This window comes from Cinclus cinclus, chromosome 5, assembly GCF_963662255.1.
Source record: "Cinclus cinclus chromosome 5, bCinCin1.1, whole genome shotgun sequence".
NCBI lineage: Eukaryota > Metazoa > Chordata > Aves > Passeriformes > Cinclidae > Cinclus > Cinclus cinclus.
This window is the reverse complement of record NC_085050.1, coordinates 5,197,348-5,216,203: the sequence shown is the minus strand read 5'-3', so window position 1 is coordinate 5,216,203 and position 18,856 is coordinate 5,197,348. Positions and strand designations below refer to the sequence as shown.

The following is an 18,856-nucleotide window of genomic DNA, read 5'->3' as shown; positions in this document are numbered from 1 at the left end:
TGCTACCTGAGTGTTGATAATTGCTGCATTGTTTCTCCCTGGGATGAATGGTTTCCTTCTAGGCACTTGAATAAATCAGCAAAATTCATGTCAGAGGGACAGAGTGTCCTCTGACAGGAACCAAACCACTGCATTAAAACAATTGAAAATAAGTTTATTTTTTCTCAATTTCATGTACTTCAACAGTTAAGAGTGATGACGCCCTGCATTAATGTTAATTACAGGAACAAAAGACTCTATACAAAGTAAGGTTTTGAATGCAAAGGACTGAAGAAACGTTTCTGCTACAGAGGTTTAAAAAAACCCCAAACCATCAAATCAGCAATGCCTAGCCTCATCTTACACTGAAAAAGTAAAATGCTTCTGTATACAGAATGATGAGGCATTTGTGGTCTAACTCAAATTCTGTAATCTCCACAAGAGTCTTAGTGAAAGCCTAAAGAAAAATTGATTTGGAAATGGATCCAGGAATAAATCTTTTAGTAGTGAGGTAGTTCCTTATAAAATCTGTGTGTGTGTGTGTGTCTTCCTAAGGGGATCATATATACCTCAAAAGAAGCTTAACATTTGGATGCTTTATTCATTACAGCTTCAGTTTTAGGGACACAGTTAATAAATCAGGAAAAAATCAGAGTATGATTTTGCTTGTTTATTTTTATTCTGAAGCAACACTTTGTCTCTTCCTGACCCACTCCCACAGCACATCTATGCCCACAAATACACAATTATTTTCACTGGTTATATTTTCAGGACATGTTTCTAGAGATAGCTGATGGCAGGGGTTGAACCAGGTAACACACTGTGGTTCCTCCCAACCTGACCCATCCTGTGATTCTGTGAGGTGATGGGGTCATGGAATCACAGACTATCCTGAGTTGGAAGGGACCCACAAGGATCATCCAGTCCAGCTCCTGGTCCTGCCCAGCCCCATCCCCAAGAGTCCCACCCTGTGCCCAGAGCATTGTCCAAACACTCCTGGAGCTCTGTCAGGCTGGGGCTGTGACCCCTGCCCTGGGGAGCCTGTTCAGTGCCCAGACACCTCTGGGGGAAGAACCTTTTCCTGATATCCAGCCTGAACCTCCCCTGACACAGCTTCGGGCCATTCCCTCAGTCCTGTCACTGTCCCCAGGCACAGGGCAGAGATCAGTGTGTGTCCCTCCTCTTCCCCTCGGCAGGGATTTGTACCTGCACGGAGCTCTCCCCTCAGTCTCCTCCAGGCTGAACAGACCAAGTGCCCTCAGCCTCTCCTCACACAGCTTCTCCTCAAGGCCCTTCTCCACCTTTGTGGCCCTCCTCTGGACACTCTCTAATAGTTCAATGTCATTTTTATTGTGTGGTGGCCAAAGCTGCCCCCAGCACTCGAGGTGAGGCCGCCCCAGCCCAGAGCAGAGCGGGACAATCCCCTCCCGTGCCCGGCTGGCGATGCTGTCCCTGATGTCCCCAGGACAGGGATGTCCCTCCTGGCTGCCAGGGCACTGCTGCCTCACGTTCACCTTGCCGCTGACCAGGACCCCCAGGTCCCTTTCCCTGGCACTGCTCTCCAGCCCCTCATTCCCCAGCCTGTCCGTACATCCAGGGCTGTCCCATCCCAGGTGCAGGATCCGGCACTGTCCCTTGTTGAAGCTCACACGGCTGGTGACTGCCCAGCCCTCCCGTTTGTTGGGGTCTCTCTGCAGGGCCCCCCTGCCTTGGAGAGAGTCAGCAGCTCCTCACATCCACCGTCCCTGGCGGTGTTTAAGGACAGACTGACGTGTCCGTAGCGGTGCCGGGTCGCGGCTCGTCCCCGGCGATCCCGGAGCCCTTCCCCACCTTCATGGTGCCTACAACACCCAGAAGGCCCCGCGGAGCCGCTTCCGCCGCCGGGGCGGGGCGGGCCGGGCCGAGCTCGGGGCCGCCGCCGCCGTCATTGCGGACGGGACGATGTCTCGCTGCAGCCCCGCCGCCGCCCGCCTGCTCGGCCGCTTCCTCCGCCGTGAGTACCGGGACGGGCCCTGCCGGCCCCGCCGCGGGGGCCGCGGGCAGCGCCGGGGCCCGGCCGGGCAGGGCAGGGCGGGGGCTGGGCAAGGTCACGGCGGAGCGCGGCCGGGCGCGCTCGGCCCGCGGGCACCGGGCCGGGACTCGGGGTGTCCCCGGGGGTCCCCGCCTGCTCCCGGCGCCGCTCCGGGCCCTCGCTGGGCGTTCGGAGCGGGGCAGGATCGCCCCACTCGGGGCAGGGGCACGCCGGGCTGCGAGGGAGCTGTTCCTAAATGCAGTGGGAAGTTTTCCCGTGGAGGGTGGGCGGCCGCAGGGTGGGGGCACGGAAAGGTTCTCGGTGCTGTAGCCCCGGAAAGACTCCGAAGGGCAAGGGCCAGAGGGAGCCCGTAGGTTGGGGCTGGTCACTGCGAGGGCTGGAGGCCTCTGGAGGGCCTTGGATTTCCCTGTGGTTTCAGCACAGCGTGGTAAAGTTCTTTTTGTTGCCGAGAATGAGGTTGTAGGCTTCCCTTTGTGGAGAACACGAGCAGTCTGACACTAGTACTTCAGCTCGAAACATTTAGTAAGTGTTGTTCTGGACATCACAATGAAAAATAAAGTGCTTTTCTCCCCCCTCCTTTTTTTTTTTTTTCCTTTCCAGTGTGCTTTTTTTTTTTTTTTTTTTTTTTTTTGGCTGCATCCTCTTGAAGAGGAGACTTGTAGTGAGAGAACAAGAACAGTGGCTTCAAAGTGAAAGAGAGTAAGTTTAGATTGGATATTAGGAAGAAATTATTTACAGTGAGAAAACTGAAACAATTTTTCCAGAGAAGCTGTAGCTGCCCCATCCCTGGATGTGTTAAAGTCCAGATTGATGGGGCTTGGAGCAGCCTGGTCTATTGGAAGGTGTCCCTGCCCATGACACAGGGCTGGAATGAGATGGGCTTTCAGGTCCCTTCCAACCCAAACCATTCTGTGAGATCAGTGTGGGTATGCCCAGGCACAAGAGCAGTTACCAGGACTCTAAACAGAGGAATTTGTGTACTAATGTGGTTCTTATAGCTGAAAATGAATGAACAAACTTAAACCTACCTCATTTGATTGCATACAAAGTGTTTTTGTCTCTGTAGGATGGTGACTTGCAGGTCAGGTAATGTGATCTCACAACCACAGGCTGGTCTAAGTAGTTCCTGTGGCACACCTGCTGTCCAGGTGGATGTCCATTCCTGCCTCTTGTTCTCCAGAAGCAGTATCAGAAAACTATTTATGCTGTTAATTTCTGCCACTTCAGCTTTTTGAATTGGCTCCCCTGGGCCCAATAATTGTTTCTGATGGAGGGGAACAGATGGGAATGTAGCACCTTCCAATTTAGTTTAATTTATACTCCCAGAAAAGCTACTCTTGGGCGCAGTTTTATGTGTTAAAACCCCACATTGTTCCCTTTACAAATAGCAGTAAGAGATTCAGGGAATAGTTATTAAAGTTATTTTGAGGGGTAGAAAGGAGGAAGAAATCTAAGTGGCTCAAGAAGTGTCTTTTTGCAGCTGTTCATGAAATCTTTTACAGAAACTCTTGCAAGATGAAATATTCCTTCATTGGAAATCTTTGGTTTGATAGTCTTTACCCTTTAAAGACTACTGAAACCTTAAATTTGTATGTTTATTTTCACTAACAGTTAGCCTCTGCTTCTCTTAGTGATTTGTAATCATGAGTGTCCAGTGTGTTCTCTTGCAAAAGAGATGCAAACCTTGTTTTTGTTGGTGCATTGCTGAAGGAAACATGCAGGGTGTGTATCCCTAAGGTTGAGATCAGGAAGTTGTGGGAATGGAGTATGAATATGTCAATGAATGGTGAGTGCTGCTCAAAGGTCAGCTCAGAGCACTGCTGGTGTATGGACAGGATCAGGAGAGACTCGTGCTTGTCCATACACCCTTGAAGAGTTTTTTTGGGCATCTGAACTGTCTGGAGAGTCAGGATTAGGGGTTCAATGTCCTGGATGTGTTAGAAGGCTTTGGAGAGCTCTTGGGTTAAAAGATTACAGTAATTACGTGAGTAACCCTGGGAAAGAATTGCTGCAGAAATAACAATCCAGTGAAGAATTCCTTAATTGTTTTTATATCAACAGTGTGGAGGGAGGAAAGCTCACAAACCTTTCCCTGCTCACATGCTTGGTGGAGGATACCTGGGGAAAAGCAGCTTGTTGGGTTACAAGAAATAGGATTTGTACTGAGGAGAGATTTTGGTTAGGAAAGAGAGATGTGTTGAAAGAACTGAAAATATTCTGAATGTCATTTCCCTCTAGTCCTAGATTTGTTTTAATGTGATGGGTGTAGTGTAGACATTGCATCTGCCCTTCACAGCCTGATTAATGTACTTAATTCCTTAACTCCTGTTTCATGGTCACAGATCTGGGTTTCCATAATTAACAGGAATTTGGCAAAGGAAGGGTGAGAGAAGAGAACCTGGGGACTGAAACAGGAATCCTTGGAGTATGTAATCCTCTTAAACAAAGGAGTAAGATTTTTTGGGCCATCCCTCAATAGCATGAAGACTTCCTTGTCATCAAGGAGCATCTTCTGCTAGTGTAACTGATAACTTCAGGGGTGAGTTCTGGTGATGGGTTTCTGCTTCTCTGCACTGTCAGGAGCTCCCCAGAACTATTCCTGTTGTGTCTTCCTCAGGCCTTGCATTTGTTGGCAGAGGAAGGATAAAGGAGATGGTCATAAAAGTGTAAATTAAACATGTAGAAAATACGGAAAGGAATTCTGAGGAGCAAACTGAAGGCCCTTAACTGATGGGAGATAAAGAGGTGGGGTTGGGATGGGTGTGTGGAAAAAAAGACACAGCATTTTAAGTATCGTTCCTCATACCTCAGTCCTTCCCTGAGCTTCCCCTGCATTGGCCTCCATTTTCCTCCCTTACACTGGAGCTCCTATTATTTCTAAGGCTTTCTTCTTTCCTTACATAGGTTATAGAAAAGAAAAGGAGTATCTTCCATCATCTCCAAGTTCTGTGGCTATTTCAAGGAGCAGTAGAGGAAGAATTTCACTCATTCTTCTTTCCTTAAATAGGTAATAGCAAAGAAAGGGAGTATCTTCCTTCATCTCCAGGGTCTGTGGCTGTTTCAAGGAGCAATAGAGAAAGAATTTCAGTCTTCTGGCAATGTAGGTGTCAGCTCAGGTCATTGTGGAGAGGAATTTGTTTTTTCACCTTGCTTTTTGTACTGGCCTTGTTTTATGAGCAGCCTCGGATACTACCTCAGCTTCCAAATTTCCTTATGTTTTTTGGTTTGGGGTAAATATGGGTAAGAAGGAGACACTTTTGATTGGATTTGTGTCCATAGGAAATCTTACAAGAAGCCCTGAAAATAGTAAGTTTTGAGTTTTGTATAGTTTGGATGAAGGAGAGATTCATCCTTTAGTATCTGTGCTGTCCATAACTCACATAGGGAAGGGCTTGGACTAGAAGACCTCTAAAGGTCCCTTCCAGCCCAAACCATTCTATGGTTCCATGAAATGTAGCTTGAGTTGCATTGTTTTAAATGAGATTTGTACCTGAGAGGTGTTGCTACTCAAGGAGAGCTTGAAAGCTCAGTGTAAATGGTATTTAAATGCCCTGTGTGCTTTAACATACCTTGTAAATGGTTCAGTTTTCTTCTCAACATGTAAATTCCTATTTGGACTCCATGATAAATAATAGGGTATTTTTCTAGAAAGGCTTGTTGATTGTAATACAGAAGTGAGCTTTAAGTCCTGCTTGAGCCTCGGGATTGTGAGTTTTTTCCTAAGAGGTAAATGAGGTGGATTTTCCAGGTATTTGTACTGCAGTGAGTTCTGCTCTTGGATGGGGCCTTGTTGCCTGGAAATGCCAGAGTAACCAGCAGCACTGTGTGATGTTGGAGCAACTCTGTCCCTTGGTTTCTAATAAGGTTTCTTGAGTGTAGAACAGCTTGTGTTCCATATACAAGCTTATGCCCCATTGCTAAATTTAGATACTGCTTCTCTAATCTCCCCTGAGACAGCAGGAGTTGGGTACTTGAGCAGTTTTCATAACTGCTTGGTTTTCCTCTACAATGGACCAAAGTAGGCTCTTGCCACAGTACCCCTCACTTTTTATGTAGAAGTTAAAGTACTGAAAAGGCAAAAACCAATGCATCTTGTTATTTGTATAACTTTATTTTTTAATCACAAACTGGACAGGGGTGGAGCAGAAATGAATATTGTGCCTGGGAAAGATTGTCCAGTCTTTTTTTTTTTTTTTTTTTAGTGCACTTTTTTTGCTAAAGGTCTATTCAAGGCCTTTGTTGGACATGGTAATGTTATCATAGAACTCTGATTTAACAAAATATAACATTTCCCCTGTGCTTTTGGGAAGAGTTGGATTTGATAAGACTTGTCCTTATGCTCTAGGACTTAATCTGGAGCCCTCACCTTTTAAACTTGGCCTGTGATTTAGATGTGAGCATTAAAATAGCATCAGCAATGTGTTTGGCCTTGCTGGTTCACAGCTGAAGAGCATTTTTTTTTCCAAATTTTTTTTCCCTTCAGTCTTCTTGAAGCAGCATGCATTTATGCCTAAGCACACAGATTTTTTTTGGTAGTAAAATCGATTGTCTGGGTGGGTTTGGAAGTTGTGAAGCAGGTCCTGGGTGGAAGTTGAGACTTGGCTTCTGTTTATGACTCATACCTGCTGTGAACTTGGGCATGCCATTTCCACTTTCCACCTGTTTCCTTCTCTTCTTGTATCTGTCTTAACTGTTAAAATTGCCAGCTGCTTGCACCCAGGACTTGCTGTTTGTGCCAGGTGGAGCAGAACCTCATCCTGACCCCTGACCCTGCTGCTCCCACTCTGCTGATAACTGGGGCAAACGTTGCTGCTGCAGGTGGGGCCAGGAACACAAGTACAGAACTGTATCAAACCATATTAAAAACCCCTGAAACTCAGACTCATCCAGCCCAGAGATTGCAAGGTGATTTTTAGGTTTTTTTTCCCCATAAATTGGTTCAAAAGTATATTGCTCTCCAGACATTTGCCCATGCTAAGCTGCCTGTCTCTGGAGACAGCAAATGGCTCTAATCTGTAGCCAGGATTTTTGAACCAGCTGTATTTTCTCTGAAGGATGGCCATACAATAGTGTAAGAAGTACATATGGTTTTCAAGGGTAAATCCATACAAAGCTTAAATTCTAAGCTGTGGTTTAGATATCAGTGCCTAATTTTTCTCTTTTTTTTTGGGTAATTTGGAAAATGCTCAAAAGGTTTTTATCCTTGGAAAAGATATTTATGCAGTTTTCTGAAAATGAAAGACTGACAAACTTAAGCTTTCAAAAATGTTTTTGTGCAATGTTATAAATACCTGAAAATATATCTGGAATGAACAGTTGAACAGGGAGTGCAGAATTGCTGTAAGGTGTAGAGAAATGTGACTATTTGTCAGTTTGTCAACAGCAAAGAGACTTTGAGACTTGAATATCTCCAGTGAGTGTCCTTCACTGGAGATGCTCAGGAACCGTCTGGACACAATACTGTGCAATGTGCTGTAGGACAACCCTGCTTGAGCAGGGAGGTTGAACCAGCTGACCCACTGTAAGCCCTTCCAACCTGACTCATTCTGTGATTTTTATTTTTTTTCAAAGTACTGAAATTGCTCAGTGACAGATACATGGCTAGCAAGCATCCCTATCTTGCTTTGCAGGTGGATTTGTCAGAGGTTGGGCACAGACTCTATAAAACTTAGGTCTGAATCAGTTTATGTTGCCTGTTTGTTCTTTCCCCTTACAGGCCCATTTCCAGACAGTCATTCCCATTCTCCTGGAAGCCTGGAGTGTTCTCCCTAAGGCCTCGCTGGTGGTAAGAGCTGTAACAGCTCCTTCCCAAGGGGGATCATCCTCTGCTGTCCTCACAGTTGGGTATCACCCAGTCCCATCTCAGGAGCTGCCTGAGTGGCTGGGCTCAGGTAGATTGATTCCCTGCTCTTCTGACCAGCATTCCAGCCATTCTTGTTTTTGTTTTGCCTCTCCTTTGCTGGAGTCAGGCTGCTCTTCACCAGATTTGCCTTTGAGTTGATGCAGGTGCAGGGCCTTGGAGCCCTGCCTAGGAAGGCCAAGTCTTTAGCTGAGGACAAAGATCATCCTGTGTTGTCTTCTGTAGCAGTGGCTTCTTTCTCCCCTCCCAGAGCCAGCTTGGTAGCCCTGTTCATTAAATCTCAGACATATTTTCATAAAATCATAGAATCACAAAATGGTTTGGGTTGGAAGGTGACCTTAAATATCTTGTTCTGCCCCCCTGCCGTGGGCAGGGACACAACACCTTCCACTAGACCAGGTTGCTCCAAGCCCCATCCAGCTTGGCCTGGAACACTCCAGCCACAGCCCTGGACAACCTGTGCCAGGGCCTCACCACCTTCACAGTACAGTTTTCTTTTCCTAATATCCAATTTAAATGTGCTCTCTTTCACTTTGAAGCCATTCCCCCTTGTCATTACGTGCCCTTGTCAGTAGTCTTGCTCCATCTTTCCTGTAAGTTCCCTTCAGGTACTGAAGGGAATTGAGTCACCCCAGAGGCTTCTCTTTTCTAGCCTGAACAATCCCAATTCTCTTAGCCTTTCCTCATAGCAGAGGTGCTCAATCCCTCTCACCAGCTTCCTGTGCTCCTCTGGACTCACTTCAGCAGCTCCACATCTTCCCTGTGCTGGTCCCCAGATCTGGCCCCAGATCTGGACCCAGCTCTGCAGTTGGGGTCTCAGCTGAGCAGGGCAGAGGGACAGAATCCCCTCCCTTGACCGTCCCACCCTGCTTTGGATGCAGCCCAGGATACAGTTGGATTTTTATGGCTTTTCCTAAGGATTTCACATAGATTTTGTCTGTTACTGTTTTGTATTTCCTGGCATAGCAAGTTCTGCAACAGTATTTTTTATGGTTTAGGTTAAAACTCTGCAGGTCACTAAGCTGAAGTGCACTTTTGCCACTTTCCTTACAAGCTTACTGCATCCTAATCTGTAACTTTCTGTACAGTTTTACTTCGTGAATGTGTGGAGTTGAGGATTTCCTGCAGCTCCTTAGAGAGCAGCAGGAGGTGGCTGGAGTTAAACCCTGGGTTTGCCAGTACCTTCTAAGCACAGAGTAAAGACTTTAGGTTTAGCAATAGCACTGGTGTGTGTAGGCTGCTTCTGGCATGGTTTGGTTTTTCTGTTCACTCCTTTGAATACAGCTGAAGCATAAAAGCAGTGTAGCAATAAACTTTAGTTGGCAAGAGAGAACCGTGTAGCTCTGTGGTGGAAATGTGTGCATATGTGGATCCTAAAAAGTTTCTGCATATTTACTAACCCATAGAAGTTCTGTTACTGTAATAGTTTAATAATGTATCTTAACAAATTCTGTGCATTATCATAATACTTTTTTACTTCTTTCTCCCTAAAAGCTTTTACTCCCTTCCTAAAAAGAAAAATATAATCCCTTGTTCAGATGTGTCTGAACAAGGTCAGTCTGGGAGCCATGATTCAGGATCTGTTACTTTGATTTCAGTGTCACTGTTTTAAAAGAGCTAAAGGGCTAAATAGGAACACTGGTGTATCTGTTGGAGATCCTGCATTAGCATTGTGCCTTCCCAGATTTACTCTTATGTATAAATTAAGGTTTTTATGTCAACACGTGCAGGGAGTAAATTGGTTGTGATCCCCTCAAAACTCTGGTGTTTGAAAAAGCATATGGTAATAAACTTAGGTGTGCATTCTATTATACCAGAAGCCCTCTCCCTTCTCATCTCAAACTCTTTTCTGTGGTAGCATTCTGATGAATTTGCTTTGCATCATTTGCATTTGCATCATTCCTTTCCCTTCAGTACAGATGCAGTCATTCCCCTTGGCTTCTTGTTGTCAGCATACATTGTGCTCTTTTTCTACAATTGTGTTGTGTTGTTTTCTTCTCTCAGCACCAGAGTTGTGAGAACTAATTGAAAATCACTTAGTTGAATATTGGGAGATCTGTGTTTCCTCATGAGCCCAAATGTGTGTCCAGCAGTGATGCCATAGCTAGGAATGTATTGGAAAAAGATCTTTTGCTGTCTGTCTTACTTGGCATCAGGTTTTTCCTGGGCTGAGGGACCCTTGAGCTCCTCAGTGTCTCTTGTTGACTGGTCTGGATTGTGCTCTGTTCACAGGAGCTGTTGTATAGTACCAGTGTTGTAAGAGCGTCTGGATATGGGGACTTCAGTTCTGCTCTGTCACTTTGCAGAACATCTGAGAAGATAAAAACATGTTTGCAAATGAAAGCAGTGCTTAAGAAGCTGTTTCTGTCTGTTGGAGGAATCCTACTAATGAGTACTTAATCTGAGAAACCTCTCTTAATTTCCAGTAAATCGAGTATTCGGCATAATAGGGTGAACTACAGGTGTTTAGTGTCCTCGAATGGCAAGCACTGAATGAGGCTTCAGAGCTGCTTTTGAAAACATGAACTGCTCATGATTTTTTGACAGAAGCATTGATTGATATGCACTTACTTGGTAGGACATTATTTGACTCAGAGTCTACCAAAGAAGTGGATTAATGGTTTGTGTTCTCTTCTCTTTTCTCTCCAGTTCAACAGAATGGAGTCCGACACTGTTCCTACACAGCATCCAGGAAAAACTTGTATGTTAACAAAAACACAAAGGTTATCTGTCAGGGTTTTACAGGCAAACAGGTATGTTTATCAGTCATTTCTTCTATCAACCTTTCAGTCAGAAACTTAGTTACTCAGAGAATGTATGAAATGGATTATGTACTGCCTTTGCGTTGATAGGAAGCTGGACTTCCTTCACCCTCAAGAAGTCCCTTCAGCACTGCAGTTTGCATTCTTTGGCCCAAATACTTGTACACAAGCTTGAAAGTTGGTTTTGAGTCATCCCTATTATAGTGCTTTTCATTTTTGTTTTTCATATGGTATACAACTGAAAGGGTTTCTTTGAAGAAGACTTTTTGCAAAGAAACTGCAAAAACCCGCCCATATTCAAAGTGCTTCTTTCACAAATACATTTCAGCATCAATGCCTATGAATTAAATTTCTGTTTTTATTTCAGGATTTTTAATGATTTTCTGAGATTCAGTCTATTAGACATTTTCAGACAGAGGAGGCTGCTTTTGTAAAAAACCCTATCAGCTGGTCATGGATGAGGATGCTAATTTCTTCCATTTCACTGTAGTGTTTGTCATCTGCCATACTTGTGGAAAAGAAACTGTGGCTGCTGTGTCTGCAGGTGTTTTAGCAGCACACAACAGAATACCCTTTAGCATGAAACTGCAGTGCTCTGAGTGAAAAAAGAAAAAACAGCATATTAGCGTATTCCAAATGCATTTAAAACATGTGGAGGCACTCTCCAAAATTTCTGATTGTATACATATACGTGTATGTAGTGAAAGCTTTCCTTCTTATTGTAAATTTCAGTGACATAAATGGCCTTTACAATTATAGATAACATCAGACTTTTTGGTTAACTTTATTTGCTATTACGTGCCTTCTAACTTCACTTATTTTCTCTCTCATAGGGCACCTTTCACAGCCAGCAGGCATTGGACTATGGCACCAATTTAGTTGGAGGAATTTCTCCAGGGAAAGGGGGAAAAACTCATCTAGGTCTGCCTGTGTTTAATTCTGTGAAGGAGGTAATTTTTAGCAGTGACTGGAGGGCACAGAGTTTAATGCTTCTGAAGGGCTCCTTATTTCATTGCTCACACTGGAGAGATGAATATTTGAGCCGTGGATGTCACTGGGCAGAGAGTGAAATAGAACTCTTATAAAAAAGGGAGCATTCAGGGTGGTCAGGCACAAGTTTGGCATCCCTTGAAATTCAGAGTCTGGGTACGCTTGCTTTATGAATGTAGCTAGTTTCTGGTTGATTCTGCTGTGAACAATGAATTTTTAGCAAACTGTTATGTAAGAGTATTTATGATGGTGATCATGAGGCAGATCCTTTCCAAACAGTGGTCATTTCTCAGTTCCCTGGTTGTGTCCCATCTTCAGAGAATTTAACATTTGCTTAGTGTAACAGTGGTGGGAGTTTTGCACCACTTAGTTAGTGGTTCTGCCTTCACTCAGAGCCAGGATTAAAAAATACACGAAGGAAACAGATTTTCTCATGTTTGGGCTTGGCTGTTTATCAAATTTTATCAAAGGTATAGAAAGCTCATCAGCACTTCTAGCCACCTGGTGGAAATGAACAAAATGGAGCTGGATCCAGCTACTGTAAAGTCTTTTAAAGCTAAACAGTCCAATTGAGAAATAACACCTATATTATTTATACTTTTAATCCAATAACTATCTTCCCATGACCTTCCGTGTGGCTCTAACTGTCCAACCAGAAACTATTACCTGAAACCATGAAGAAGGAAGATGAACACTGAAAGAAACACCACCCAAAATCCTCCATTTTGTCCCATACCTATTACTATATTATAAAACCCTCAAATTTAAAACCCTTCACCATGTGAAATCACACACTTCTGTTTAACTACACACCCGTGACTTTAAGTCCATCACTCAAATTTGGATGCCTTCTCCAAGGCCTCAGGTCAAAAGCAGTGTTCTCCAGGGGATCAGTGCCAGAAAGCACAGAAAGCTCAAAAAACCCAGATTTCTGGGATCCAACACCTTAGATTACAGTAAATGGATGCATATCCTTAAATCATGCCTGAGAATGGATGTATTTTAAATGACTTGTTGTCAAACATCCTCTTCAGCCCCGCTAAACGCACGACGTGTTTTTTACTGTGCCCCTTGCAGGCCAAAGAACAAACGGGTGCTTCTGCCACTGTCATCTACGTCCCTCCCCCGTTTGCTGCTGCTGCCATCACCGAGGCCATCGATGCAGAGATGCCCCTGGTGGTGTGCATCACTGAGGGCATCCCCCAGCAGGACATGGTGCGGGTCAAACACCGGCTGCTGCGGCAGAGCAAGACCCGGCTGGTGGGCCCCAACTGCCCCGGAGTCATCAATGTAAGTGACCTCTGCTTTTGGTCCGAGGTTGAACTGTTCCCAGTGGTGGTTTGAATGTTCCATCTGACTTCTCCCACTCTTTCCTTAGCCTGGAGAATGTAAAATTGGTATCATGCCTGGTCACATTCACAAGAAAGGAAGAATTGGTGAGTTTTTGAATATTTATGCGTCATCTAAAACACAAGTTTGGTTTTAGGTAGGCTCTAGTGTTAGTTTGGCTCTAGTGTTCTTGCCTCGTGAGGCAAGGGACATCCTGCCTTGGAGAGGGTTCATAACACTGTGGGACACCTTGTCTGTCCTCGGTTTGTACGTGAATTTTAGCATTATCAATCCTGAAGGCCCAGATTGGGAATTCTTCCATAGTAGACTCTGGGTATTGATGGTAGAGGCAAAGCAATTGGGAGTTCTTGTAGGTAATGTGTTTGTCTTGGTTTCCTCAAAGGAGAGCCTTGAGGAAACTTCCATTTTTCTTGGGATTTGAGAGCACTAAGCTCTCCATCATTATTCCTTCCAATAACTTGGCTGTTTGGGATTGGGATCCTATTCTTCTAGTGATCTCAGAACTACAGCTAAGAGAAGAGACTATGGACAAGTTTATAACATAATTGAGACAACTGTGAAACCATCACAAGTGGAAGGGACAAATATACCATATTTTCAGGCAGTGTGGTAAAGGGCAGGAAGGCAGTGATTTGTTCAAAACCAGGGTTGGTCACACCTCCTGTGTGTAATGAGTTGCACACCCTGTTACATGCAAATTCTCTTGTCCTGACTTCTGTCAGCTCCTTGTTGTAAGCTATAGAAATAACAATTTTACTTTTCTTATTTTTTTTTTCAAATAATGCATTTCGGGAGCTGTAGAGAAAATTCTTCTGAAATGTACGTTTGTAGTTAGGTAGAGCTTCAGACATATTGTTGTAAACAGCACATGCTGCTGTTGCCTGTCAGCAAAGTAACCAGTTTACTTGATCACAGTAGTGCCATTTACAACATTTCCAGTTTTTCTGATGGAAAGTGGGTTTATTGTGGGAAAGCCTGCTCAATGCTGTTGAACTACAAGGACTCAATGTAGTTTTTCTAGCATGAGGAACTATCTCTGCTGCATACCCTCTTCTGACTTGAGAATAGACTGCACCTAGAGAATGCTGGAAGATGAGTTAACCCCCATGTGTTCCAGGCTGTGTTCTACCTCTAGCTTTCACAAGTACCCATAAACCTGGAATTGAAAAATTAAATGGCTTCAGTTATGCCCTTTATAAAAACCACTGAGACATTGCTCTGTGACTGTAAAAGGTAACATCAACCAATGTTGCCCTGAGCTCCCTTCTGAATCAAAGTTCTGTTCAGATTTTCTAAATATATACAGGAAATTTCTTGCAGTCACAAATTATTAGAATCTGAATGCAAGGCACATCAAGTGCAAAAGAATATTTAAAATTTTGAGTCCAATAGCTCTGCCATTGCTGGAAATCTTTTCAATGGTGATCCAAGAATCAAGAAATAAAAATGTAGATTTGCTACCCTCCCAGTTTCATCTGACATGTGACCTTTGGTGATGTGCTCTCCAGCTTTCTGTTACTGTGAGGCATCCAGTAATCATCTGAATATACTGTGATGCAAGGTATAAAAATAGCTACGGTCTTTGGACTTTCATCTTTAGCTTCTCTGTGGCAATCTGATCTTCGTGGTAAACAGGGAGGCCTTTTCAAACATATCAAGAGAAAAACCCTGTGCTAGAACATATCTGAGCTGGCCAACAGTATAAATAGTTGATAAAACTAAGATTCTTAGTCTAGAGGTGTATTTTCTCCTCTGTTCATGCAGTATACATGTTGTTATCTTCCTTCTTGTATGGCTTGAAACAGGTGGGAGATGGTGTCTGTTTTTCCTGAAAACCTTTCCTTTTGTAGTATTAACAGAAGTCAAGTCTCGACTTGAAAAAATGAACAAAAAGCCATGCAAATATTTTGCCTCTGCTCTAAGCTCTGTGCTACCTTCCATCCTGAATTTAAAACTGGGGTTGTAAAATGTTATTGTAATGTAAATGCCAGATGTGTTCTGTAGAGCAGCAACAAATACCTTAATAGTGATAACTTGCATTTGTGCAGCATCTTTCTGTTTTGGAAGATCTCTTGTGATCCTCGCCATGCTGGTGATGTGATTAATACAGAATTTTTTTGTTAACTGTTGACCTGCAACTCTGTTTCAAGTCCAGTGCATCAGCTGCTCACATGCAAGATTAAGAATTATGTTCTTTTATTTGCTTTTCAGTTTTCTTTCCTGGTAAGGCTTTAGTGTGACAAAAATATTATTGACTTTCTGGGCCGCTTTAGTCCATTGACAGTTAAGTGTCAAAAGGTGAAAACCAAGAAAAAGTACAGAAACAATCTTAGAGACTGTTTTGGCAAGGACAGCTGGAAAACCTGGAATCTCATGTTGTTCATTGAGGTGATTTTCATTAGTGTAAGAACAGCTGCCTCCAATTATGTGCTGTGTTAGGGGTAAGTGAATCTTCTTTTCATCCCTCCAGGTATTGTGTCAAGATCTGGAACCCTGACATACGAAGCTGTTCATCAGACAACACAAGTTGGGTTGGGGCAGTCTTTTTGCATTGGTAGGTTCCCTCAGAATCAGCCTGTTGGACCTTGACTGATCTGCTTTTTCTTCACAAGCCTAATCCAAAATAATTCCTTTTTGCAAGTAGAGTTTGATGAGTGGCAGTTGTGTTGAGAAGTGGGATCCCTGTGTGCTGTGAAGAGTACAGCCCTTCTCTGTTATCATTTCCACATCAAGTTAATAAAAGCCTTAAAACCAGCTTTGAACAGCATACTGCCAGCGTATATGATGTCAATTTGGGAAGAGACTGTTCCAAGAGCTTTAGTGTTTTAAAGGATTAGGGCATTCTTTGGCATTTAGTTGGGTGTGTTAAGTAAATTCAGTTTCCTTACACCAAAATTGTGGACCTGGGTTCTTGGTCCTCCTGTGTTCATAACATTTTGTTTATGGTTTGAAAGGTGAACGTTTAGAGATGAAAGCTTTCTGTAAATTGTGGGGAGGTATTTGGAGCAGGAATTCGACACACTGACTTGGGTAGAGCCTTCAGAGCTGCCTGTCATATGAGCTTTTGGGAATATCCTTATGCTGAGATTTACTTTTAAACTTCTAAGTGCAATATCTTTATCTTGAGTTACTCTTTTTTGTGGTTTTAATATTTTTTTTTTTTTTAGGTATTGGTGGTGATCCCTTCAATGGAACTAATTTTATTGACTGCCTTGATGTCTTCCTGAAGGATCCTCATACTGAGGGGATCATTCTGATTGGGGAGATTGGAGGAAATGCTGAAGAAGATGCAGCAGCATTTTTGAAAGAAAATAATGCCGTAAGTCTTTAAAACACCTTGCTTCAGACACTTTCATAGTTAGCCAGCTTCTTTTGCCACATCAAGGAGTACTCAGTTCAATCTCTCATCTCTATTTACAAAAAATACAGTCATGGGATTTTTTAAGAAAAAGAGTTGAAATTAAGGGTGTTGTTGAGTTTGGACTTGATGATCTTGGAGGTCTTTTCAGCCATATTCTGTGGTTCTGTGAACTGGAGATCAGTGTCAACTATAGAATTTTGTTCCTGTAACAATATTTTTTTGTTTTTGTTTTTGTTTAGTATGTATGGGTCTGTAGAAAGATTTGAAGTTTGTTTCTGGTTTATGATGATTATCAGGAAAGAAAGTATTCCACGCTCCTTTGTGCTGTGTGAGCTGTTTAATAACTTTGCCTGGCGAGTTGATATTTGAATAAAAAACCACAAAATGAACAATTCGCCACCTGGAACTGCTTTTCCTCTCACCCTCCTCCACATCACACATTTCTTTCTTCCAGGGCCCCAATGCCAAGCCAGTGGTGTCCTTCATAGCCGGCCTGACGGCTCCTCCGGGCCGGCGGATGGGCCACGCTGGAGCCATCATTGCTGGGGGAAAGGGGGGAGCCAAGGAGAAGATTGCAGCCCTCCAGAGTGCAGGGGTTGTGGTCAGCATGTCCCCTGCTCAGCTGGGCAGCACCATCTACAAGGTTAGTTCCTCAGGCATTGCCTCACCCAGGGCAAAAGGCCACTTCTGAGGGAATATGAGCTGGGAGTGCATCTCTTACCCAGATACTTGCTGTGAACTTGCTTAAACATAAGAACTCTATTGGCTGGACAAGCTGAAATTACTATATAAAAGATATGTGCACGCAGTTTTATTTAATATTGTTTTATAAAAAAGTAAATGTAGCAAAATAGAGATTACATGCTACTTCCAAGCATAGCTAGTTGTTGAAATTGTTTTCTGGATGCAAAGAGTCTGAATTAATGTAAAATATGAGAACATTATTTCTAAGTAGGGTATTTGAGGAAGGAGAGCCTTGGCATATAATTCAGAGTTATAGTTGAATATATGCAGCTGAAAAACTAAGGTGTGGAATGGGATTATTTGCATTTTACTTAATTTATATCCAAAAAAGGGGTTGCTTCACAGCTAGAGGAGATGCATAATTCAGCTCTGTTAGGTATTTTTTGTTTCCTGTGGTGACTGTATAGTACAGCATCTCCACAGGCTGCTGTGGGATTCTTCCCTTCTTCTGTTGTGCTTTTTCTTTTCATAGTGAAATTAAAATCGTGATTTTATTGCTTCCCTGGCTTGAGTCCTTTACTGTAAGGATTCTGCTGCAGTTCTGATGCAGGATTGGTGTATTTCAAGCCTGTTATGCTGTGTCTGGCAGCAAAAGGTTTCTTGACAGCATTGCAGTCTGGCAGTAACTGCAGTCTGGCTTTCCAGAGCTTGTATAGTGGGAGAATGCTCAGTTTTCTTTTCCCCTAACTGGCACATTTTATGCTTTTTATATTTTAATTTTTAATACAAATTTTTAATTCTTAACATCAGATTTCCTAAGATACATACAAAGTAATTTGAAGTAGAAGAATAATAGAAGCATTTTCTGTTTTCTGTGCTGGTAACATCTGTGTGCTCTTTGCAGGAGTTTGAGAAAAGGAAATTGCTGTGAGAGAAGACACTTTGGAATACTTTCTCCAAGCCACCAGTGCAGCACCTGGCCTCCGCTTATTTTTTGTCTGCTAATCTTCAGTTGCCCCAATGACTTGACATTGGTCAATGAATTTGACTCGGAAGCCATAAACCTCCTGGCTAAACCTGTTTTGGTGTCTCCTTGTTTCAGACGTTGTCACCCTGTTGTAAATCACAGAAAATTAATAAATCTACTACTAAATCCGATCCATCTTTTGAATTCCTGAAGCAGAGCCGTTTCTTTGGTCATCGTAAACAAAATCTTTTGTAACTTAAGCACTGCCCCTTTTTAAGGTAAAGTTGCTCGTAGAGCTGCTTTTAAGGATCAAGGCACTGACTTCATGCACATACCACACTTTGCTTGATTTTTAAGAAGTCCAGTCCTGCTCGTTCGTTGCTGGCCAGTACCTTTGAACAATAGGCCAAAGCTTCTGTCCATTAAACCAAAGCTGCTGGATCTGAAGGGATTGGTGTTGATCCACATAGCTGGATATGCCTGAGGGCCAGACTCTCTTCAAGGCTGATTAGCCATGTACAGTGCAGTCCTTTACTGGCAAGGAATTCTGTTTGTTGTGTATAGAGATGGAATTGTTGATAAAAATTAATGTAATTTCACATGCAAAATATATATTCAAAATTGTAACTATGAAGATGATTTGGTCTTTAGCTGACGTTACCCTAATTTCCACTGTATCTTAACTGGCATTGCACTGCTTATGTTCTGAAATCCAAGTAACAATGGGACATGGTGGAGGAGAATTATTCTCCAGAAAAAAACATAAGGTAACTTCCTTGTTAACCACTCCCAGCACTGCAATGGAAACCTCCTTTTTTTACTGCTGATATAGCCCAAGTATTGTGCCTATAAATGTTGCAAGTTTCATCAG

The 18,856-nt window shown here is 43.2% G+C and overlaps 1 protein-coding gene across 1 annotated transcript; it reads left to right on the top strand.

Moving 5' to 3' along the window:
* The first annotated feature begins 1,688 nt into the window (after positions 1-1,688).
* On the top strand, positions 1,689-18,176 carry SUCLG1 (succinate-CoA ligase GDP/ADP-forming subunit alpha). Its single transcript, XM_062493302.1, has 9 exons — positions 1,689-1,972; positions 10,521-10,624; positions 11,467-11,583; positions 12,701-12,913; positions 13,002-13,059; positions 15,444-15,527; positions 16,141-16,292; positions 16,789-16,977; positions 17,923-18,176. The coding sequence occupies exons 1-9, from the start codon at positions 1,921-1,923 to the stop codon at positions 17,947-17,949; spliced, it is 996 nt and encodes a 331-aa protein (XP_062349286.1). The 5' UTR covers positions 1,689-1,920; the 3' UTR covers positions 17,950-18,176.
* The last annotated feature ends 680 nt before the right edge of the window (positions 18,177-18,856 follow it).